The sequence below is a fragment of the Hemitrygon akajei genome, chromosome 12 (assembly GCF_048418815.1).
Source record: "Hemitrygon akajei chromosome 12, sHemAka1.3, whole genome shotgun sequence".
Classification (NCBI taxonomy): domain Eukaryota; kingdom Metazoa; phylum Chordata; class Chondrichthyes; order Myliobatiformes; family Dasyatidae; genus Hemitrygon; species Hemitrygon akajei.
Window position 1 is genome coordinate 13,450,227 of NC_133135.1, and position 25,749 is coordinate 13,475,975.

At 40.6% G+C, this 25,749-nt stretch overlaps 1 protein-coding gene across 3 annotated transcripts in view; it reads left to right on the top strand.

Moving 5' to 3' along the window:
- The first annotated feature begins 1,955 nt into the window (after window positions 1-1,955).
- The window catches only part of pigk (phosphatidylinositol glycan anchor biosynthesis, class K), a 158,584-nt gene continuing 134,790 nt past the window's right edge, over window positions 1,956-25,749 (top strand). For all 3 annotated transcript variants that reach the window (XM_073062589.1, XM_073062591.1, XM_073062590.1), the window contains exons 1-3: window positions 1,956-2,071; window positions 17,777-17,830; window positions 23,462-23,553. In XM_073062589.1, the coding sequence (XP_072918690.1) occupies window positions 1,970-2,071; window positions 17,777-17,830; window positions 23,462-23,553 (248 nt within the window). In that variant the 5' untranslated portion in view covers window positions 1,956-1,969. The remainder of the gene's footprint in view (window positions 2,072-17,776; window positions 17,831-23,461; window positions 23,554-25,749) is intronic.

Below are 25,749 nucleotides of genomic sequence, written 5' to 3' on the forward strand. Positions count from 1 at the left end.
TGTCAAAAACACTATGCATAGTATATATTCAAAATTGGATGTTGAGGCAGCAAATGGAGGAAGGTACAAAACTGGATATGGCTCTTCTGGACCTGTAGCAGCGTTCAGATGGCATGAGAGTGTAGTGTGTGTGAAGTGTTTGTGTGATGTTCTCTATTATTTGTTGAGACTTTTTTATTGTCCGTCTCTTATGGATGCTGCTGAGTGATTCTTGTTCCTGGCCAATGATTTTATTATTTATTCTGACAATTCTGTTGAGTGGGTTGAGGATGATAGTGCTCATCGCTCTGATCCATGTTGTGCTAAAGCAAAAATAAAGCTGGAAATCAGGAAGAGGAACCAAAATTGCTAGAAGGAGTCACACCTATGGTAATCTTTAAGGAGACTGAAAGTAATTGGAGATTTTATTTTAAAGGTTCAAAATAAGTTTATTATCAAAGTACATCTATATGCTGTGGCAACTTTATTAGGTATACCTGCTCGTTAATGCTAATATCTAATCAGCCAATCAATGCAGAAAAGCATGGTCAGGAGGTTCAGTCGTTCTTCAGCCCAAACACCAGAATCGGGAGGAAATGTGATCTAAGTGACTCTGACTGTGGAACGATTGTTGGTGCCAAATGGGGTGGTTTGAGTATTCAGAAAATGTTGATCTACTGGGATTGGTGTGCACAGCAGTCTGTCGAGTTTACAGAGAATGGTGTGAGAAACAGAAAAAAATAATCCAATGAGCGGCAGTTCTGTGAGTGAAAATGCCTTGATAACGAGAGAGGTCAGAATGACCAGACTGGTTCAAGCTGACAGGAAGGTGATAAAAAATGGTATTTGAGTATATGTTCATGTATACTAACTAGAGATTAATTTTCTTGAAAACAGTTACAGGAAAAAAACCCAAATATTATAGTATCTACAAAAAGCATAATCTGTATATAAACAAAGACTGTGAAAATGAAAACATATAGAGTGCATGCATTGTAAAAAGTCCTTGAATGTGAGTCTAGATGTCATAGAATCAGATAAGCATATTGGTGATTAAAGTTATCCATGAGAGTTTAGGAACCTGATGTTTGATGGGTAATAACTTCCTGAACCTGGTGGTGTGGGACTGAATGTGTTGTATCTCCTGGTCAGCTCTGTCCCATCAACTCACACCTGAACCATAGCCCTCCATACACCGTCCATCCATGTACATGTCCAAACTTCTCTTAACTGTTGTAATCAAAACCACATACACCACTGGCTGCTCTCACACCCCCTCAGGTTCCCCCTAAACATTTCACCTTTCACACTTAAGACCTATTTCTAGTCTCACCCAATCTCACTGGATAACGCCTACTTGCATTTACCCTATTAATTCCCCTCACAATTTTATATACCTTATCAAACCTCCCCTCAATCTTCTATGTTCTAGGGAATTAAGTCCTAACCTATTCACCCTTTCCCTATAACTCAGGTCCTCAAGTCCCATCAGCATCTTTGTAATTCTCTGCACTCTTTCAATCTTATCGGTATCTTTCCTGTAGGTGGGTGACCAGAACTGTACAATTTCACGCAATTTAAAACTTACAAACTTAGAATCAGCGATGTTTTATTTACAAACTATTGCAATAGAAAATTAGCAGAGAGAAATGATAGTGAATGAAACGACACAAGAGATTCTGTAGATGTTGAAAGTCTTGAGCAACACACACTGAAGGTCGTAAGCAGCTGCGGGAAATGCAGAGTAACACACACAGAATGTTGGAGAAACTCAGGCAACATCTATAGAGGAAAATGAATAGTCGACGTTTCAGACCGCGGCCCTAAATCAGGAGTGTTTATTTCCTTCATAACTGCTGCCTGACCTGCTCAGTTACTCTCACATTTTAAGAGACGGAATGAATGGAAAATATAAACGGCCAGCGCGGAACCAACGTTTGAGGCACTGAACCCGGTCGGATGCTGTGTGACGGAAGTACTTCCCGTGAACATGGCGGCCTCTGGAGCCGGTGGGAAGCTGCCTTTCGGCTTGTGTGCTGTGGCGTTTATATTGGCCGCACAGATCTGCTGCGATGGCTCTCAGGAGGCGCAGGTAATGAGCGCGGAGCTATGCCGGAAGTTTGGTTGTGATCCGAGGGTTAATGAGCTAGGAGTGTGGCCGGGAAAATCGCCCTCAGTCTGAATTACCGAGGACCAGGAACTGGGGAACCTGGAATTCATTGATTCTGCCACAGACACTTCTTCCCCAGTCTTCCTTTGGACCTTGTCCGTTCTCATACAGGACCCTCTCCATCGCACTCGGCTTTCTCCCTGATCCCTCCCTGTCCCACCGACATCCCTTCCCCTCCTTCGCAATGCCCGAACTCCCTCTCGCGCACCTGCGTCCCTCATTCGCACCGTATACTTCCCCCGCTCTACTCTGATCCACTCTCTGAAGACACTCCTCAGCCCTTCCCCTCTAACCGACCCCCACTTTGGTTCTGACTGAAGAAGGCCAGCTTGTTACTTTCTGCAACGCTGGCCATCATTGGGAACGTTGAATGTGGAAGTTGGATATCGTAATGCAGTTGTACAAGAGGTTGGTGAGGCTGCATTTGGAATACTGGCTTCAGTTCTGTTCACCCTGTAGAAAAAATGCTATTGGACAAAATGATTGCAGAGGAGATATACAATTATGTTGCCTGGATTTGTGGTTATGGAGAGAGGTTCAGTAGGTTTGGATTTTATTCAGTGGAGCATTGAGGATGTTTATATGGGTAATCTTGATGTGTATAAAATTATGAGGGACATTGATGGGGTCAGTACACAGTCTTTTTCCCAGGATTGGGGAATCAAGAAGGATGAGGGCACAGGCTTAAGGTGGGGGGGAGAAAGATTTAATAGGAACTTGAGGGGGAACTTTTTCACCCAAAGAATGGTACATGTATGGAATGGACTGCCAGAAGAAGTGGTTGAGTAACATACAGTAACAGGTGCTTGGACAGGTACATGGATAGGAAAGGTTCAGAGGGATTTGGGCCAAATGGGACTAACTTAAGATGGCAATCTTGGGTTGTCATGGACCAAAATGAGTCTTCCTCTCCAGTCACCAAGCTCCCTTCCTCAGGGCATCCCCATCACCATAACTTTCTCCTGTTCTCCCAATCTGTTGAGTGATTTTAAGTAAAGAGAATATATTACCCAGGTGGAGATGCCCTGCTCAAAACGGTGCCACAAAATCTTAAACAGAAGAGATGATGCAGATGTTTGAAATCCAGAGCAACACACACAACATACTGGAGAAACTCAGCAGCATCTATAGAGAGGACGAAACAGTCAATGTTTTGGGCCAGGATGCTTCATCAGGATTGGCTGACTGGCATCAAGACAGCAAGAAGTGTAAACGAAGTCCATGGAGGGAAGTCCCTGAGCGTCAACCTTTCCATAGTAGTGTGATCACTCGAGTTGAGTATGATGTTCTTCTCTTTTTTTTAAATTAGTTTTTTTAATACATTTTCTACATAGCTACAGATTTAAAAAAAAACCCCGGATCAAAATGAAGAACATTGATACAGTGCAAAAATAAACATACAATAATAATATGATACAAAGAAAGATAATTGAGAAAGCACCCAAATTGAAGACATGTAAAATTAGTATCCTCCCCATGCCCTGCAACAAAAGGAAAAGCTCCAGACCAACCACAACAAAATATAGAGAATAAAAATCAAGACAATCAAACCCCCAAAACTGTAAATACACTTAGCAACAGAAGATATTAATGTCTACTACAAAAAAAAAGGAGCTGAAAGCAAGGGACTGAAAAAAAACCTTAGTTAAGAGGAAGGTTATGAAAGTACTCAATAAAAGGTCCCCAGACCTTATGGAACTTTAAATCCGAATTAAGGACTGAATAATGAATTTTTTCAAGGTCTAAGCAGGCCATAATATCGTTAAGCCATTGAGCATGTGTGGGAGGGGCAACATCTCTCCATCTAAGGAGGATTAAACGTCTAGCCAGGAGAGAGGCAAAAGATAATATTCGACATTTAGTCAAACTCAGACATAAATCTGTCTCACCCCAGAAACCGAACAAAGCAATTAAAGGGTTAGGTTCTAGGTGGTGATTCAGAATATACGATAACGTTATGAAGACATCTTTCCAAAATTTCTCCAAGCTAGGACAAAACCAGTACATATGAATGAGAGAGGCCTCGCCCCTTTTGCATTTATCACAAAGCGGACTGATGTTAGGGTAAAATCGAGATAATTTAGATTTAGACATATGGGCTCTATGAACAATCTTAAACTGTAAAAGGCAATGGCGAGCACAAAGAGAGGTTGAATTAACCGATTTGAGGATCGAGTCCCAAGTCTCATCGGATAAGGAGGTATTTAAATCATGCTCCCATGCCATTTTAATTTTATCCACAGGGGCACGTCGTAAGGCTGCTAATTTATCACGAATAAATGATATTAAACCTTTACCTAGTGGATTAATAGAAAGAAATAAGTCCATAACATTTTTCTCAGGCATTTCAGGGAAGTTAGGGATTAAAGGAGTAATAAAGTGTCTAATTTGGAGATATCTAAAAAAATGAACATTAGGCAGATTGAACTTAGCAGAGAGCTGTTGAAAAGAGGCGAAGCGATTATCAATAAAAAGATCTTCAAAATGTCTAATGCCCTTCCTATACCAATCATGGAAGGCTGAGTCATACGTAGTAGGTAAAAAAAGGTGATTATGTAAGATAGGGCTAGAAAAGGAAAAACCATGGAAACCATAAAATTTCCTAAACTGAGCCCATATACGCAAAGTGTGTCTAACAAGAGGATTAACTATTAATCTGGACAAACTACTAGGGAGTACAGAGCCGAGAAGTGCAGAGATAGATAATTCTTTAGTGGAGCTCAACTCCATTGCCACCCAATTAGGGCACTGGGGTTGGCCATGGAAAAAAGACCAAAAGGTAGCACAATGTATATTGGCTGCCCGATAATATAAACGAAAGTTAGGTAAAGCCATGCCACCCTCTTTTTTAGATTTTTGGAGATAAACTTTGTTAATTCCAGAGTGCTTATTCTTCGACAGATATGACAAAATAATAGAGTCTAAGGAATCAAAAAAAGATTTAGGAATAAAAATTGGGATTGATTGAAATAAATATAAAAGTTTAGGGAGAACATACATTTTAACAACGTTAATACGACCTACCAAAGACATAGATAGAGGTGACCATTGTAACAGACTCTGTTTAATAGTATATGAAAGATTGGCAAAATTTTCACAAAAGAGATCTTTAAACTTCCTTGTGACTATAATCCCAAGATAAGTAAATTGATTGTGGACTACTTTAAAAGGGAGATCACGAAATGTTAATTCTTGTGCTTCTTTATTAATTGGGAAAAGTTCGCTCTTATGTAAATTAAGTTTATATCCAGAGAACTGGCTAAACTGGTCAAGAAGTGAAAATATTGGAGGTAAGGATGTAGACGGATTTGAAAGAAAAATTAATAAGTCATCAGCATAAAGAGAAACTTTATGCTCAACACCCCCTCTCCAAATCCCGGTCAGTTCAGGACAATTTCGAAAAGCTATCGCCAAAGGTTCTATAGCCAAATCAAAGAGAAAGGGACTTAAAGGGCATCCCTGACGGATGCCATGTTTGAGGTTAAATAACTGGGATTTCTGAGAATTACCGGTAGTTAAAACAGAGGCAGTAGGACACAAACACAGCAATTTGATCCAAGAGATAAAACTTTGACCGAAGTCAAATTTTTCTAAAACTGCAAAAAGGTAGTTCCACTCTATACAATCAAATGCTTTCTCCACATCGAGGGAAATAACACATTCAGGAATCCCAGTTGGAGGTGAATATAAAATGTTAAATAAACGCTGAATGTTAAAAAAAGGAAGACGGTTTTTAATAAAACCAGTTTGATCATCAGAAATAATAGAGGGAATAACAGTTTCTAATCTATCAGCCAAAACTTTGGCCAAGATTTTAACATCAACATTAAGCAATGAAATCGGCCTATACGAGGAACACTCTGTTGGGTCTTTACCCTTTTTTAATAAAAGAATAATAGAAGCCTTATTAAAAGAGGGTGGCAGTTTGCCGTAGTTAAACGAGTCAGATAATACTGAGAGTAACTGAGGAGAGAGAAGTGAAGAGAATGATTTATAAAATTCTACGGGGAACCCATCAGGTCCAGGAGATTTCCCTGAGGACAATGCAGAAATGGCAGAAGATATTTCTTCTGATGATATAGGCGCATTAAGTTTGGCTTTAAAATCAGATGAAAGCGAAGGAATATTCAGATTATTTAAAAAATGATCGATAGAGATATTGTCATTCAAAGATTCAGAGGAATAAAGTCGAGAATAGAAATTTTTAAATGCGTCATTGATTTCTAAGTGATCCAATGTAAGGTCTCCATTCTCCTTCCGGATCTTTGTAATATGTTGTTTGGCTTTGGAACGCCTCAGCTGATTGGCTAGAAATTTACCAGATTTGTCACCATGAATATAAAAACGACTCTTACTTTCAAGAAGTTGGCGTTCGACAGGTTGAGTAGACAGAAGATTAAATTTAGTTTGAAGTTCTACAAGTTTCTTGTATAGTTCAGGATTCTTAGTTTGAGCATACAGTTGATCCAATTCTTTAATCTGATTAATGAGGTCTAATCGATCTGCACAGGACTTTCTATTAAGATTTGCTGTATAGAAGATTATTTGACCCCTCAGATATGCTTTCATGGCATCCCAGACAATCTGGGATGACACTTCAGGTGATGTATTGGTGTTAAAATAAAAGGTTATCTGATTCTTGATAAATTTTAGAAAATCATCATCCGATAGTAAAGTTGAATCAAACCGCCAGTGTTTATTCCTCTGAGGGAGGCCAGGAAAATTTAAAGACAGAGTAATTGGGGCATGGTCAGAAATCAGTATACTCTGATAGTCACAAGAATAGACAAATGGAATGAGTTGGTTGTCGAGTAAGAAGTAGTCAATTCTAGTAAAGGTATGGTGAACATGTGGAAAAAAAAAGAATAATCTCTCTCACTAGGATGAAGGAAACGCCATATATCAGAGATACCATAATTAGAGAGAAACGATTGAATAGCTGAGGCAGATTTAGTAGGTGGTCTAGTAACAGAGGACGATCGATCCAAACTAGGATCTAACCAACAATTGAAATCACCACCCAGTATAAGAGAGTATGAGTTTAAGTCTGGTAGTGATGAGAAAAAATGTTCAACAAAATTATCATCATCAAAATTGGGGGCATACAGGTTTGCTAGTACAACTTTAGTATTATATAGTTTACTAGAAACAATAATAAAACGGCCATTTGTATCAGATATCTTATTATGGAGTTCAAAAGGAATATTTGAGTTAATAAGGATGGAAACCCCCCTAGCTTTGGCAGCAAAGGATGAATGAAAATGCTGACCCGCCCACTTTGACAAAAGCCGGGAGTTATCAGAACAACGGATATGAGTTTCTTGAAGGAAAGCAATGTCCGCTTTGAGTTGTTTAATAAGTGAGAAGACCTTCCTTCTTTTGACAGGGTGATTCAATCCCTTTACATTCCAGCTCACAAATTTAAGTGTATTAACCATTATCAATTGTTAGTGCGTAGAAGGCAGCAGGCATATAAAAAGTCAAGCAGTACAATAACAGTCTGGGAGCAAAAATGTAAACATAGATTCGTAGAATCAAAACAGAAACATGTCCTGAGTAACAAAGGAAAGCAAAGGAAACAGTGAGTGGTGTTGGAACTGGAGAATCCACCCCATCCTCGCAACCCAAAACTAGACGGCTACCAAAAAAAGCAGCTAGCTCTACCAAAAAAATTAACCCAAGTATGACTTCCAGTTCAGTGTCGTTAACAGCAGTTCCGTATAAATACTATAGCAAATGGTAACTAGTTTATGCACTAGAAAACATAATAAATAGGAACAACTTCAGCAGAAGTGTGAGACTTAATACAAAGTAAATTAAAAAAAAAACAAAACTAACTTACCCGCGAAAAATTATAGAAGATTAAAAGAAAAAAAAGGGGAGGGAGAAAAGAGGGAAATTATAGATTCGAAGAGAGTACTTATCAACCATTTACAGAAAAAAAAGCAAAACTTAAACTATGAATCAACCAACAGGGAGGCCTTCAATTAAAAAACTCCCAACCTCCAAAACAAGTTAAAGTCAATTGTAGATCTCTATAGATAAAGTTATACAAGAATACAATAGATTGCACAAGTACAATCTAAACGTCCGCAGGGAAACATTAAACTCGGATTATCTATTTAGAAAAAACGCACCAAGTCCAGGGAGAGATTGTCTACAGCCCTTAGAGTTTCAATAGATAATGTCTGAATTATTCAAGTACAGTCTGTGTCAGGAAAAAAAATAGCTTTACCATGAGAGGTACTTATCCACCATTTTAGAAGGTCAGACCGAGTTCCTGAGGAGACGGGATAGCCGGAAGACTTCCAACAAATGCCTCAGCATCCTTCACTGATTTAAACCACTTATATTCTCCAGTAGTAAGCGTAATTCGCTGGTCGGCTGGATTTCGAAGGGAGGGTCTAAAACCACGATCAAAAAGCACTTTCATTACACCTTTAAACTCAGCACGCATCTTCAGAACCTGGGGGGCAAAATCCTCCACGAAACGAATGACTGTATTTTGAAAAGCAAAAGTACCTCTGCGGCGTGCCTCCATAAACAAACGGTTTTTCACCTGGTATTGATGAAAGCACAAAATTACCGGCCGTGGGCGGGAACCCAGAGTTGCACGGGGAACGTAGATCCTGTGTGCCCTTTCAAGCTCAGGAGGAGTCAGAAGAAATTCTTTCCCAAAAATCTCACAGAGAAAATCAGAAAAAAATTTCACGGGAGAGCCCAGTTCGGTGGCCTCTGGCAAACCAAGAATTCGTAGATTACAACATCTGCTACGGTTTTCAAGATCCACCATTTTGGAAAAAAGTTTAGAATTCTGCTGCTCCAGGCTGGAGCAGAGGGTTTCCAGATATTGGACACGGTGTTTTAAATCGTAAGAAGTTGAGTCGATGCAAGATAAATGTTCGGCATGTTCGTCCACTCTAGCGTTGATCCGATCCAATTTGACATCCAGCTGGTTGAAAGAAGTTCTGAATTCCTTTAAAATATCTTGTCGATGCCGTTCCAAAGCAGCAAGAATGTCAACTGGCAAAGCCGTAGAAATTTCTTTTTTCCCGGTTTTAGTACTTTTGTTAGACATTATAAGATAGATGTGTTCGCAGGCAAGTAAGAGAAACCTAATAAAATACCTAACCAAGGTTTAAGAATGGAGACATATAATGCAAAGGTAGGGAAAATGACGGAGCAAAAGTTCGGAACAGCTAAACAGTCGCCATCTTACTGAAAGTCCCCGAGTATGATGTTCTTCTAAGGGATTGTCTTGGTGGGTCTTCAGGTGATCTAGGATCAACAGAATCCAAGATGATAGGGTGGATTCCCTTAATTCAGAACACCTGTGCATGAGTTTGTTTTAACATGGGGAGGTTAGATAGTCACCACACAGTCCTTGACAGATTGGGGTTAGGGCGCAGTGGCATCCTTCAGTACTGCTCCACCTTCACTGCTGTGGTGCTGTGTCCACCAACCCCACTGTTCAGGCTTTGATTGGATCATTCTTTGTCTGGAACCTCCCCCTTGACCCTGCCACCATGGGTGACCCTACCAGGAGCTAAGGACCAAGAGAGCATCACTCTCGGGATCTCAGGAACTCGCAAGCTGCTCCACCACAAGGTGATGATCCTGCAGAAGATGCTGCCTGAACTGCTGAGTTCCTCCAGCATTTTGTGTGCATTGCCAAGAAATCTTCTGTCTTTATCTTAAGAGAACTGAAGCAGGTTTGCTATCAGGACAGTGCTGAATTCCTTCAGGAATGAACTGGAAAGTTGGCCTTGATTTTTCTGCTCATGACCCTGATGTGGAACTTGAAGTGCAACCTTCTGTCTGAAATGAAAATGTTACCAACTGAATCAAAGTTAAAGTAAATTTATTATCCAAGTACCTACACTCAGTGGCCGCACCTCTGTACTTAATAAACTGGTCACTGAATTTATGTTCATGGTGTTCTGGCTGCTGTAGCAGATCCACTTCAAGGTTCAATATGTTGTGCATTCAGAGAAGCTGTTCGACACATCACTGCTGTAACGCGTGGTTACTGTCACCTTTTCTGTTGGCATGAATCGGGCCGTTCTTCTCTGACCTTTCTCATTTACAAGGTCCACAGAACCATTGCTTATTGCATGTAATTTTTGTTGCCTTGCACCATTCTCTGTAAACTTCAGAGACTGTTGTGCGTGAAAACCCCAGGAGATCAGCAGTTCAGAGATATTCAAAGCACCCCCATCTGACCCCAACAATCATTTTATGGTCAATTTGACTTGGATCACATTTCCTTCCCATTCTGATATTTGGTCTGAACGACAACTGAATCTCTTGAATGCTTTTATGCATTGAGTTGCTGCCACATGATTGGCTGATTAGATATTTGTATTAATAAGCTGGTGTACCTAATAAAGTGGCCTCTGAGTGCATGTGCCATCATATACTACCTCGATTTATTTTCTTACAGGCATTCACAGTAGAACAAAGAAATACAGTGAAATCAATGAAAAACCACACACAAATACTAACTTATAATCAATGTGCAAAAAAAGATAAATCGTGGAAATAAAATGAGCAATACTGAGAATGTAAGTTGTAGTCTTTGAAAGCAAGTCTGTAGGTTGTGGAGTCAATTTAGAGTTGAGATGAGTGAAGCTATCCATGCTGGTTCTGGAGCCTGATGGTTGTAAGGTAATAATTATTCCTGAACTTTGTAGATTAGAATCAAAGACTTCTGTACCTCCTTCCTGATGGCAGCAGTGAGAAGAGAGCATGGACTGGATGGTGAGTGGGTCTTGATGATGGATGCTGCTTTCTTGTTGCACTCCTTGTAGATTTCCTCAATGGTGGGGAAGACTTTGCCTGTGGTGGACTGGGCTGTATCCACCACCGTTTGTACACTTTTCTGTCAGCTGGCACAGAAAACACAGATTGAAGTTAATTGGCAAAGTAGGAGAAGGAAGTGGGTAATTTATTTTGTCACAGTAGATTGTTATCTGTAATGCATTGTTTGAAAGGGTGCTGGAAGTAGATTCAGTGATAATTTTCAACAGTGAATTAGAAAACTAAGAGCCACATAAGCACGACAGGTTAAAAGGCCTCTTGTGCTGTGTGATTCAATGATAATGAACTGAATGCATACTTGTTTTCTTTTAGTTAATGATTGTGTCATGTGAAAACCAGCTGCAGATGGAGGCAACAAATTATGTACTGACGACAGTGTAATTACACAGACTGTGACAGGCAATTTTTCAAAACTTTCATTTTCATTTGACATCTATATTTTGTACTTCTCTTTTTATGCCTACTCCGATGAAAGGTTCTGTTAGTACATAATGATTCCCTTCTTGTTGTTAGAGGAGAAAGTAGGAAGCATGTTATTGTCAAGGACAGATGTAATCAATATTTAACCCATGTTGAACCTGCCCTGGGAAACGTTGGCCTTAAGGGATCGGAATCAGATTCAGTATCACTGGCATATGACATGACATTTGTTGTCTTGCAGCAGCCAGACATTGCAATGCATAACAAAAAACCTTTAAATTACAATAAGAAATATATCTAAAATATATTAAATATGTAGTGCAAAAAGAGAGCAAAAAAAAAGTGAGGCAGTGTTCGTGGGTTCATTGTCCATTCAGAAATCGTGTGGATGAGAAGAAACCGTTCTTGAAACAATGAATCTGTGTCTTCAGGCTCCAGTACCACCTCCTTGATGGTAGCAATGAGAAGAGAGCACGTGTGTTTTACCTGTATATGCTTTGTCTGCCTAGGGAGTATCTGAGGGAGCTGTGTAGCCAACTGTCTGTTCAGTTTCTCACCAATACTACTCGTCCTGGCTAGGGAATATTTGAAAAGACATTGTAGAAGTGGCTGTGCTGTGTATCTAACGTGAGCTGGTGACAGTCTCTGTTCCAGCTTCAAAGTTATTGAACATGCACTTTATCATTTACCTCCACTGCACTATCTTGGTAGATTTTACACTTTATTTATCTATCTATTTATTTAGTGATACAGGGCAGAGGAGTAGGCCCTTTGAGTCACCTGCCCCAGAAAACCCCATAAATCTGATTAACCCTAACCTAATAATTTTTACAATAGCCAGTTAACCTATCTGGTATGTCTTTGGACTGTGGGTGGAGACCAGGGGACCTGGAGAATTCCCACACATTCTACAGAGAGACTTCTTACAGAATGGTACCAGAATTGAACTCCAGAACACACTGAGCTGTAATAGTGTTGCACTAACCGCTACACTATTGCATTGTTAATATTACCTGATTCTGGCTTAATGCATTGTGCAATGATTTAATGATATGAAGAGTATGCAAGACAAGCTTTTCACTGTATGTGACAATAATAAATAGCATTTATTTTACACATGGTGTTAGTTATGTGGAATGAGGTGTCCGAGGAAGTGGTTAAGTCAGATGTAATAACTAAAAGACTGTTGGTTAGGTACTTGAACACAAGAGATTCTGCGGAAGCTGGAAATCTAGAGTAACACTCACAACATGCTGAAGGAACTCGGCAAGTCAGACAACAACCATGGAGAGGAATAAAGAGTCGACACTTCGGGCCGAGACCTGATGAGGCCACTCTCAAGTTGGAGAGGCAACACCTCATGCTTTGTCTGGGTCATCTCCAACCTGATTGCATGAACATCAGTTTCTCTGACTTCCAGTAATTTCTCTCGCCCCCCTTCTCTTTTTCCATTCCGAATTTTGACTCCCTTCTTACCCTTTCTCTGCTCCTCACATGCCTATCACCTCTGTTGTGTGCCTTTCCTCCTTCCCTTTCTCCTGTCCTCTCTAATCTGATTCCTTCTTCAGCCCTTTCCCTTTTCCACCTCTCACCTCACAGGTTCTCACTTCATTGTCCCTCCCTCCCTCCCTCCCCCACCCTCCTACCTACCTTTCCCCTTCACCCAGCTTCACCCATCACCTACCAGCTTGTATTCTTTCTTCTCCTTCTTCTTGCATCTTCCTTCCCAGTCCTGACGAAGGGTCTTGGCTCAGAACATTGACTGTTCGTTCCTCTCCATAGATACTGCCTGACTTGCCAAGTTCTTCCAGCATTTTTGATGAGTACATGGATAGGAAATATTTAGAAGATCAGAGTTGAAGTTCGCTGAGGGCACCACTGTTGTGGGCCACGTTAAAGGTTGTGTTGAATCAGCATTCAGGAGGGGGATTGAAAATTTGGCTGCATGCTGTCCTAACAACTCAATGTCAGCAAGACCAAAGAAATGATTGTAGACATCAAGCGAGGGAAACCAGAGGTCAATGAGCCAGTAATAATCAGAAGATCACAGGTGGAGAGGGTCAGTAACTTTAAATTCCTGGGTGTCACTATCTCAGAGGACCTGTTCTGGACCCATCATATAAATATTTCGCAAAGAAAACATGACAGGGCCTCTACTTCCTCAGGAGACTGCAGAGATCTGGCATGTCATCAAAAACCTTGAAACTTCCATAGTTGTGTAGCGGAACGTGTGCTGACGGACTGCATTCCAGCCTGGTATGGGAATACCAATACCTTTGAGACGAAAATCCTACTAAAGATAGTGGCTTCGGCCCAGTACCTTACGGGTAAACCCTCCCAACCATTGAGCACATCTATATGAAATGTTGCCGTAGAAAAGCACATCCATCATCAACGATCCTCACCACCCAAGCCATGCACTTTTTCACTGCTGCCATCAGGTAGAAGTGCCCTAGGACTTGAACCACCAGGTTTATGAACAGTTACAACCCTCAATTATCAGGCCCCTGAGCAAAAGAGGATAACTGCACATCTATTGAGATGTTCCCACAACCAATGATCTCACTTTAAGGACTCTATCTTATTCTTCCATGCTCTCGTTATTTATAGCTATTCATTTATATCCGCAGTTGCATAGTTTGTTGTCTTCTATGCTGTTACTCTTTCATTGACCCTGTTTACTGATACTGTACTATAGATTTGCTGAGTATGCCTGCAGGAAAAAGAATTTCAGGGTTGTAAATGGTGACAAGTATGTATTCTGATAATAAATTTTACTTTGAACTTTGAAGACCTAAAAAAACTCATTTGATGACTTAAAAAGCTGCTGTTGAAATGTTTTCTCCTTCCCAGGTTACAGGAGGATATAAAATCAAAATGGGAGAATTGTGTGACATTCAGAAAACTAAGTGTAAGGCAGTTAGCAATCCCCTTCTTATTACTTGCACCATCAGGGTATATTTTAATCGTGGAGCTCCAAGGACAGTGATGAAAAGTTTTAAATAATTCACTTATTAAGGAATGTAGTTCTTGAGATATATTATTAAGAACCTAATTAGATTTGTATCAGAGGTTTAAGCAATTGGTGGTAATTACTGGAGAGAGCCCAGCTGCCTGGAGTTAATCAAATTGCCACCTTATTAATGAGGTATTGGATCATCAGAGAAATAAATCCCCTCCTGAAATTAAACTCAGAATCTCATTTCTCGTCAACTGATGAGGAGTAGATATCCCTAGCTGCAATGGCCCTGATTTATTTTAAGAGTTTTTTTTGTTGTTGGATTTGTTTGGTATATTTATTGATGATATCGTACATTGAGATTTGAACTGTTTGGCTTTGTTGATTCAGTCTTGGTAGGAGTTTACCAAGAGCTGATGCAGCTGATCTTTGCACATAAGGAGAGACCTGGAATTCTCTCAACAAAACTAACCCCCACCCCTCTTTCCCCCCTCAGCTGAAACCTGTTTCTTTAAGAGAAGCTTTGGCTGCCCGTCTGCTATGGCTTGAAAGATTTTACAAGATTAAAATCATCTCCTTCCTCTGTTTTTCCATTTACGGTTATTTCTCATCTCCCCCCCCCCACCCCCCACCATCCTCTCCTTTTCTATTCCCCATTCTGGCTCCCTCTTCACCCCTTCTCTTCTCTGCACCTGCCCATCATTTCCTCTCCTTTCTCCTATGGTCAGTCTTTTGTCCTACTAGATATCAGATTCCTCCTTCTCCAGTCATTTACCTATTCCGCGTAACACCTCCCAGCTTCTGACCTCAAAACCCTCCCCCACCCACCTACCTTTCCCCTCACCTGGTCTCACATCATCTGCCAGCTTGTACTTCTCCCCCTTCCGTCTTGGCTTCTTCGCTTTTCTTTCCAGTATGTGAAGTCACTTGTCCTGATGAAGAACATCTGCAGAATTTCTTGTGTTTCCATGACTGAAGTGGCTAGTATAGACCGGTTTTGTAATAGTGATCTTATTCCAAGCAGATAGATTTGAGGGTGTTTAAGTAGTCAGTTTCATGCATTAACTCTGTTCTGTTAAACATGTCCCTTAAGTGCACTGATATGCAATTCTGTTGTTAAGCACATGAGGAATATATTAGGGCTATGTACCTATCTGAGTCCACACTAGCAATCATGAAGATCATGGCCAGTCCTGTATTTCATTCTAGCACAAGAGAGTCTGCAGATGCTGGAAATCTGGAGCAATGCACATAAAATGCCTGAGGAACTCAGTGGGTCAGGCAGCATCTATGGAGAGGATTATACAGTTGAAGTTTTGGGCTGAGATTTGAGATGTTCTAATGATGAGTCCTGGTGAAGGGTTTCAACAGTTTATTCCTCTCCATAGATACTGCCTGAGCCACTGAGTTCCTCCAGTGTTTTGTGTGTGTTGCTCTGTATTTTGTCTAGTTTCTTGCTTGATCCCCACATCCTTTGATATTTTCCCCTCAATAGATTTAAAATTCCCAAATACTAGAGGATAATAAAAATTGTTTAATCCTTTATGCAGGGAATCATGTCAGTTCGAAATAATGCCTATTTACCTTGAACCATTATCCCTAGCTCTTTACTCTGAAATAAAGGTTCTCACTATAGTAAGGTTTTTAACTCACCAGAGTTAATAAAGTCGGTGATGGTGTGGGAGACAATGGCCTGGTGCTCCTTAGTGGGATCCTGATCGAGGGGTAAGTAAGAGGAGGTGTCTGACCTCAGCAAGGTAGAGGTCAGTCTGCCAGACTACTACAGCACCCCTCCTTATCCTTGGGTTTGATGGTGAGGTTAGGATTAGTGCGGAGAGAGTGGAGAGCAGAGCGTTTGGAAGGGGTGAGGTTGGAGTTGGAGAGAGGAGTGGTGAAGTCAAGATGATTGATGTTGCCTCGGCGGTTGGCAATGAAAAAATCCAGAGCAGGCAGAAGACCAGAGCGGAGTTGTCCAGGAAGAGGTGGAGGGGCTAAAGACAGGAGAAGGAGTTATCGGTACCGGCTGGAGAGCCCTTGCCAAGGAAGTAGGCACGGAGACAGAGGCAGTGGAAGGAGAGCTCAGCGTTATGGCGGGTGAGGAGCTCACTGAGGTGTGGGTGCAGGACAAACATGAGGTCCTTACTGAGGACAGAATGTTCAGCTTCAGAGAGGGGAAAGACAGGGAATAGTGAAAACCTGGCATTCAGTACCATTTCATTATAAACTCCGGATATGGTTGTTGATTTGACTGGATCCTCTCTTAGCGTTAAGGTGACATTATGTTACCATTGGGGAATGAATGGTCTTTTCGAGCTCACACCAGCTGCAGTCTGAATGCAAGAGTTTCTTAAAGAAATCCTTGTTTTGAAGTTTTTTTGGAGGACTGGCAATCAGAGGCTAGCTGAATGAACCCAGTCAAGTCTGAGTTTGGGTCTTTAATAAAGATTAAGATCTTAAGGATTAGCTTTATTAGTCACATATACATCAGAACATACAGTGAAATATAATCATTTGCATCAAATCAGCAAGGATTGAGCTGAGCAGTCCACAAGTGTCGCTACACTTCTGGTGCCAATATATAATGTACATCTTTGGAATGTTGGAGGAAACTGGAGCACCCCGAGGAAACCAACACCGTCGTACAAACTATTTACGTACATCGGTGGGAATTAAACTGCCATCTTACAACTGGCGCTGTAAAGCATTGCTCTAATCTCCACACTACAGTGTTGCCTCAACTAATGACCTCAGAACCATATGTCGATCTAAGTGAAAGTTACTTGGAGCGTTTCAGGTTCCGTGCTCTTGCAAACTTGTATACTGTCTTAAGTCATGATAAAGGATTTTGGCCTGAAATGTTGACTGTTCGTCCCTCTCCATGGATGCTGTTTGACCTGCTAAGTTCCTCCAGCATTTTAGACCATGAGACCATAAGATAAAGAAGAAGGATTAGGACATTTGGTCCACAGAGTCTGCTCCACTAGTTCATCATGGCAGAACCATTTCCCTCTCAGACCCAATCTCCTGCCTACCCCCCGTAACCCTTTGGAGGAACTTGACGGAAAAACAAAATACCTAATGGGGGCAATTCAGATGCCTGCCACACTCCTGAATAGTTAGATGTCCACACATCACTGTAATGAAGCAAAGTGGTGGCTTTCGTGTGTGATCATCTGCAAAATCTGTTGTGTTTACTTATTAATCTATGTTCTATTAGATTACATGCAGGCAAATGGGAGTAGTTTAAATTGGCACCATGGTTGGCACAGACATTATGGCCCAAAGGGCCTGTTTCTGTGCTGATTGATAGATTGTAATAAACCAGTTTATAAATAAGCAAAAGCGAACAAGCCACAGGTTATGTTCAGCTTTCCATTTGTAATGGAGTTTAGAATATTTCCTAACTTGAATTTACTTTGTTTCTGCAGGTTCGAGTAAAACAGTTCTTCAAGAGTGGCCACACAAACAATTGGGCTGTGTTGGTAAGATTGCATCAACTACTAGAAAACTTCAAGTACCTCGGCAGTGTTTGATGGAACTTATACTGAACGCTTGTCTGGGCAAATTCTGTTTTACATGGTGGGATGTAAAAATCAGTGGTTGGTGTGATGGTGTTACAGCTTGAGGTGTTGGAGTTTGGAGTTAATTCCTGAGGTTCTCCATAAGGGATCTGTGGAATACATGGGCTTCCTCCAGATCCTCTGGTTTCCTCCCACAGTCCAATGATGTAGTGGTTAGTAGATTAATTGGTCATAGTTGTCTCGTGATTTGGCTCGGGTTATATCTGGGATTGCTGGCGGCGTGGCTTGAGAAGCTGAAAGGGCCTATTCCGCAAGCAAGCAAATAAACAAATAAATAAATAAATACATACATACCTACCTATCTACCAACCAACCACCCACCCACCATGGAGAGGTGTCCTGGAACAACACCTCAAGTCAGGCAATGAAAAATTCCTGAAATTTATCCCTGTTGTGATAAGTGCAAAGGGGTCGAGGCCTCTCTTATTCATATGTATTGGGCTTGTCCTAGCTTGGAGAAATCCTGATTTTTTAAAAACTTTATCTCACATACATAATTGCTATTTGGAACTTAACCCTCTGATTGCTCTTTTCGGTACTTTGGGAGAAGCTGACATATACTTAACTCCGACTAAGCATTGTACATTGTCTTTTGCCTCTCTTTTGGCCAGATGTGCAGTCCTTAGGTGGAGAGATGCTGCCCGTCCCACCCACACTCAATGGCTTAGAGATATTATGTCCTGCTTAAACTTTGAAAAGATTCATTATTCACTTCTTAATTCAAATATAAAATTCCAAAAGGTGTGGGGACCTTTTTTTGAATATTTTCATAATGCCCGTTTAGATTAAGGGTACATCCCTCCCTTTTTTTCTTTTGCATTTAAATCCCTTACTTCCAGCTTCTTGCGGTTAAGATTTATGGGTTTTTTTTGATGTGTAAACATATTATAGTTTAGGTAGTAGGTAATATACCTTTTTATAAGTACAGCTCTGTGGTCATATAGTTCTGATTAACATTTTTATGTATTGTAAGGTTGGCTTGGAGTTGTGTAGTGGGAGGGTGGGGTGGTTACTAACTTTACACGATTCTACTATGGTGCTTTGCTTAATTGTTACAAATTGTACTTTGATATGTTTGTTTTGCACTGTATAAACCTTTTTTATTGTTTTTTTTGGTTTTCTTACATTGTAAGAACTCATTTAAAAAAAAAATCTTGAAAGTGGCATAAGACAACCGGGCCTATAAAACTGAACACTGCAGCTCCACCAGAGCTGAGACCACTTATAGATACGACCTTTGCAACAGAGACTGTCATTCTCGCATTGGTCTCGTCAGCCACAGACGGTGCTGCACCATAAATGTAGACAGCTAGCATGCAGCATCCATGATCTACTTTGACCAATGGAGGCCATATACAGTGCTACAGCAAACGTTTCCTGATCGTATGTACCTGTTGCATTCAGATGTTCAAGTCCAAGGTACTCTGAGAAGTCAGGAAAAAGGCAGAAAACTTGTTGCTTCACAGTATTTTTTATTAAACGTTGATGGAACAAAGGAAACTTGAGATAGACAGTGACAGAGGTCTACTAAGTGAAGGGAAAACTAAGGTCTACGAATGCACTGCCTTATGATGTAGCTCTTTTATATCCATAGCTAAGGAAAATTCCATTCAAATTTGTAGGAACGAGTCAACCAATAAGAAAGCTATTATTCAATTAATGCAGTACCTGGAGAAGTTTCTAGAAACATACCAATATAACCACTAGGGAGCATATTAAACTGTTACATCCATATAACAACTACTTAAAGTACTGTACAAGCAGATAATAGTTAAAATACAAAAAATTGAACAGTCTAATCTAAGAATTAAACAGTCGGATCCAACATAGTTTAATATCTTATAGTGTGCATCTCCCTCAACACAGGCTCAACCTAGGGAACAACATTAGAACAAAAAGGATGTAAGCCAGCATGCTGTGTTGCCTCTTGTCTGCTCGGCCAGCTTCACCAGATCGTTAGCTGGGATGGACCATTTTAGTTGTGAGGACAGACTGGATGATCTATGTTTGTTTTCCATGGAGTGGTGGAGGCTGAGGGGAGACCTGATACAACATGAGAGGTATAGGTTGGGTAGAGAGAAAGAAGCTTTTCCCAATGACAGAGGTGCCTAGATTTAAGGTGAGGAGACCATTTAGACCATAAGTATGCCAAAGCAGAGGTTAATATAATTAAGGGACAATTTCACATTTTGTGAGTTAAATTGCAAATGCTTCCAAATCAAGGCAGACTTAAGAGAGGAATAAATAGGATAAATACCTTCAAATAATTTTAGAGGGGGTCTGAGGAAATATTTTTACACCTCTGGGAACTTCTGGGACGTACTGAGGAAAGAAGCTCAAACATTTTGCAGTAACAGGAAGTATTGATGGAAGAAAAAGTCGTGGTTGACCGTGCATGTCATTCATGATTTACATCAAAGGATGGGCAGGCAGAAGTTTTGAAGAGCTTATTAGTACTTCTCAGATTAAAGACAAATGGAAGACCACAATTGCCAACGTCATACAAAATGGCTCAAAAAGAAATTGCCACCCTCTTTCAATGAGGCATCTATTATTCTTCTTTTAAAAAAGGGCAAAGACCCAACAGAGTGTTCCTCGTACAGGCCGATCTCTCTGCTCAATGTTGATGTAAAGATCTTAGCTAAAGTGTTGGCTCATAGATTAGAAACCGTTATTCCCTTCATTATCTCTGATGACCAAACAGGCTTTATTAAAAACCGTCTCCCTTTTTTTAACATTCGGCGTCTATTTAATATTTTATACTCAGCTCCAACTGGGACTCCTGAATGTGTTATTTCCCTCGATGCGGAGAAAGCATTTGATTGTATAGAGTGGAACTACCTTTTTGCAGTCTTAGAAAAATTTGACCTTGGCCAAAGTTTCATCTCTTGGATCCAATTGCTGTACCTGTGTCCTACTGCTTCTGTTTTAACTAATTTTCAGAAATCCCAAGTATTTAATCTCAAACGTGGCACCCGTCAGGGATGCCCCTTAAGTCCCTTTCTCTTTGATTTGGCTATAGAACCTCTGGCGATAGCATTTCGAAACTGTCCTGAATTGACTGGGATTTGGAGAGGGGGTGTTGAGCATAAAGTTTCTCTCTATGCTGATGACTTATTACTCTTTCTCTCAAATCCGTCTACATCCTTACCTCTAATGTTTTCACTTCTTGACCAGTTTAGCCAGATCTCTGGCTATAAACTTAATTTACATAAGAGTGAACTTTTCCCAATTAATAAAGAAGCACAAGAACTAATATTTCGTGATCTCCCTTTTAAAGTAGTCCATAATCAATTTACTTATCTTGGAATTACAGTCACAAGGAAGTTTAAAGATCTCTTTCGTGAAAACTTTGTCAATCTTTCATATGCTATAAAACAGAGTCTGGTACAATGGTCACCTCTATCTATGTCTTTGGTAGGTCGTATTAATGTTGTTAAAATGTATGTTCTCCCCAAATTTTTATACTTATTTCAATCTATCCCAATTTTTATTCCTAAATCTTTTTTTGATTCCTTAGACTCTATTAGTTTGTCATATCTGTGGCAGAATAAGCGCTCTAGAATTAATAAAATCCACCTCCAAAAATCTAAAAAAGAGGGTGGCATGGTTTTACCTAACTTTCGCTTATATTATTGGGCAGCTAATATACGTTGTGCTACCTTCTGGTCTTTCTTCCACGGCCAACCCGAGTGCCCTAACTGGGTGGCAATGGAATTGAGCTCCACTAAAGAATTATCTATATCTGCACTTCTTGGCTCTGCACTCCCTAGCAGTCTGCCCAGATCAATAGCTAATCCTCTTGTTAGACGCACTTTGCGTATATGGGCTCAGTTTAGGAAATGCTATGGTTTCCAGGGGTTTTCCATTTCTAGCCCTGTCGCACATAATCACCTTTTTTTACCTACTACGTACGATTCAGCATTCCATGTTTGGTATAGGAAGGGCATTAGACATTTTGAAGATCTTTTCATTGATAATCGCTTCGCTTCTTTTCAGCAGCTCTTTGTTAAGTTCAACCTGCCTAACGCTCACTTTTTCAGATATCTCCAAATCCGACACTTCATTGCTCCTTTAATTCCTAACTTTCCTGAAATGCCTGCGAAAAATGCTATGGACCTATTTCTTTCCATTAATCCACTAGGTAAAGGTTTAATATCAATTATCCGAGATAAACTAGCAGCCTTACGACGGGCCCCTGTGGATAAAATTAAAATGGCCTGAGAGCAGGATTTAAATATCTCCTTATCCGAGGAGAGCTGGGACTCAGTTCTGAAATCGGTTAACTCAACCTCTCTTTGTGCTCACCATTGCCTTTTACAGTTTAAGATTGTTCATAGAGCCCATATGTCTAAATCTAAACTATCTCGATTCTACCCTGGCATTAGTCCGCTCTGTGATAAATGCAAGAGGGGCGTGGCCTCTCTCATCCATATGTACTGGCTCTGTCCTAGCTTGGAGAAATTCTGGAAAGATGTCTTCACTACATTATCGGGTATTCTGAATCATCACCTAGAACCAAACCCCTTAATTGCTCTGTTCGGTTTTTGGGGCGAGACAGATTTATGTCTGGGTCTGACCAAATGCTGAATACTATCCTTTGCCTCTCTCCTGGCTAGACGCTTGATCCTCCTTAGATGGAGAGATGTTGCCCCGCCCACTCATGCGCAATGGCTTAACGACATTATGGCCTGCTTGGATCTCGAAAAAATTTATTATTCAGTTCTTAATTTGGATCTAAAGTTCCATAAGGTCTGGGGACCTTTTATCGAGTACTTTCATAACCTTTCTCTTGACTAGGGTTTTTTTTTCTTTTTTTTCCTTCTTTTTGGTCCCTTGCTTTCAGCTCCCTTTTTTTTCTGGTAGTAGGCATTATTATCCTCTGTTGCTAAGTGTATTCACAGTCTGGGAGTTTGACTGTCCTGACCTATACTCTTTATACTGTGTTGTGGTCGGTCTGGAGTTGTTGTTGTTTTTTTTCTTGTGTTGTGGGGCTTGGGGAGGACACTAAGCTTACTTGTCTTTAATTTAGGTGCTTTTTTTGTTAAATTCTCTTCCTTTGTAGCATATTGTTATTGTATGCTTAATTTTGCACTGTATTAATGCTCCTCATTGGGATTTGGGGTTTTTAATTTGTAAAATGTTTTGAAAAACTAATAAAAAAATTTAAAAAGAAAAAAGAAAATGGCTCAAAAAGGTGATGATTTTTGCACCTAATTTTAGAATGCACTGCTTGAAGAAATGGTGGAGGTATTTAGAACATTAAAAAAGTCTCTGCATGAGCATGACTCTCCACATAGAATGTAATAGACCCAATGTTGGGTAGCATAGATATGCTGGCGTAAGGGTATGGAATTTTGTTCCATGACTTTAAGACTAGCCAACATGATTTATTGCATAAAATTCTTGCTGATAGTTTGACAGAGAAAAAAAAATTGCTGCAGCACATTTTGTTTTTGCATCTTGTCAGATGCCAATGGATCCCCTGTGATGTCAGTTAATTGCTGTGTTTCTCTGATTCTTGCTCCCAAGGTGTGTACATCCAGATTCTGGTTTAACTACCGCCATGTCGCCAATACATTGTCAATTTATAGGAGCGTCAAGAGATTGGGGATCCCAGACAGGTAAGAACAGCTGGACTCACATCTAGAAATGCAGAGATCTGATTATGTTATAATTGTGTACTGCAACCTTGGACTTTTAAAACATTTTCAACAGCTACAGAGTAATAGATTTAATTGAAGAATAAAAGAGTGAACTTGCTTTTAAAGAGATCGTGGAGAAATCATCCTAAAATTCTTGGTGACACAAGCAACAGCAGACGCTGGAAATCTGGAGTAAAACACACAGATGTTGGAGGAAGTCAGCAGATCAGCCAGCATCTATGGAGGGAGATGACCTTTCAGGACCTGAAGAAAGGTCTCAACCTGAAATGTCGACTGACCATTTCTCTCCATAGATGCTGCTTGACCCACTAACTTTCTCCAATGCCTTTGTAAGTTGAACTTAATATTCTTTATAATGATATGCCTCATGTGGGAGATTTGTGTGAACAAGGTACGATGAGCAAGTATCAGTAAAATGATCAGGTGCTAGAGGAAAGGACCACTACTGAGGTTGTCATGCCTTGCCCCTCCATCCTCATCTAAACAATATTCATGTGTGCTTATTCATCAGCCGGGAGCCAGTTGGGTGTCGATTGAGGACTACAGCCTTGGGTTATTCTCCTTCCCTGTTAGGAAACCTGTAACAGTCTTAATAATGCCTGTTTGCAAGTAGTTATGAAGAGCCTTAAATCCAATACTAGTTGTAAATCTCATGTTGAGAGTTTGAAGCCATATGAGTCTTTAAAAGCTGCAGTACAGTCTTTGCTGCAGATAGTGTCATAGAGCACTACAGCACAGAAATATGCCCTTCAGCCCATCTAGTCCATGCTGAACTATTATTCTGTCTAGTCTCATTAACCTGCAACTGGAACATATACCTCCATACCTTTCTCATCCATGTTCCTATCCGAATTTCTCTTAAATGTTGCAATTGAACCTGCATCCACCATTTTTGCTGGCAGCTCGTTCCACACTTTGACCACCCTCTTTTCCCCCTCATGTTGCCCTGAAATATTTCACCTCACACCCTTAATCTATAATGACTAATTCTAGTCCCACCCAACCTCAGTGGAAAAGGTCTACTTGCCTTTACCCTATCTATACCACTCATAATTTTGTATACCTCTATCAAGTAACCCTTCATTCTTCTGTACTCCTGGGAATAAATTTAAATCCTATTTAATCACAAATGAATTATTTTTAGATGGGGTGTTGACCTGACAGCTCGTATACCTGACAGCTGGACCCGTGACAGTGCAGTAGCTGCTACCTGGGGTTTGTGTCATGTACCTGTATTTTACTTAAATTGCCATTTATTCCAAATAAAGGTACCATGATTGCATAGAGATTAGCATAATGTTATTACAGCACCAGTGAACAGCAACTGGGGTTTAGTTCCGGCCACTGCCCGTAAGCAGTTTGTGTATTTTCCCTGTGACTGCATGAATTTTCTTTTGGGTGCTCTGGTTTCCTCCCACATTTGAACGATGTATGAGTTAGAGTTGGTAAATTGTGGGAAGGCAATGTTGGTGCTGAAAGCATAGCGACACTTGTCGGCTGCCTCCAGCTCATATTCAGACTGTGTTAGTTGTTGACACCAATGACTGCACAAGAGATACTTCAGATGCTGGAAGTCCAGGGCAACATGCAAAATGCTGGAAGAACTCAGCAGGTCAGGAGATGCTGCTTGACCTGCTGAGTTCCTCCAACCTTTTGTGTGTGGTGACGCATTTCACTCTGTTTCGATGTACATGTGACATATAAAGTGAATCTAAATCATTGCCTCTGCTGTCATCTCCAGTGCATTGCTCCGATCTTACATAGCTCAAAGTATCAATCAAGGCTATAGATAATTGAGTGGCGGGTGGAGATACGTCTCTACCACAGGATGTGTAAGGTGCTCCTTCCCTCCTTCCCTCTGCTAGCCTGCAGGTCACCCTTGGGCAAAAAGTAGCACCACACTTAGCCCCCCCCCCCCCCCCCCAGGGGCATGTGAAGCCATGGGATCAGGTGGTAGATGGTCATATGAGCAGCTGGTGTATCTCACAAGTTCTGGTTATGCGATCACTGACATCAGGCAGACAATCTCTGAAGAGTATTGATGATGGCTGGGGTCACCCATCTTGTAAAGACACTGCCCGGAGGAAGGCAATGGTAAACTACTTATGTAGAAAAATTTGCTAAGAGCAATCATGATCATGGGACCATGATCAC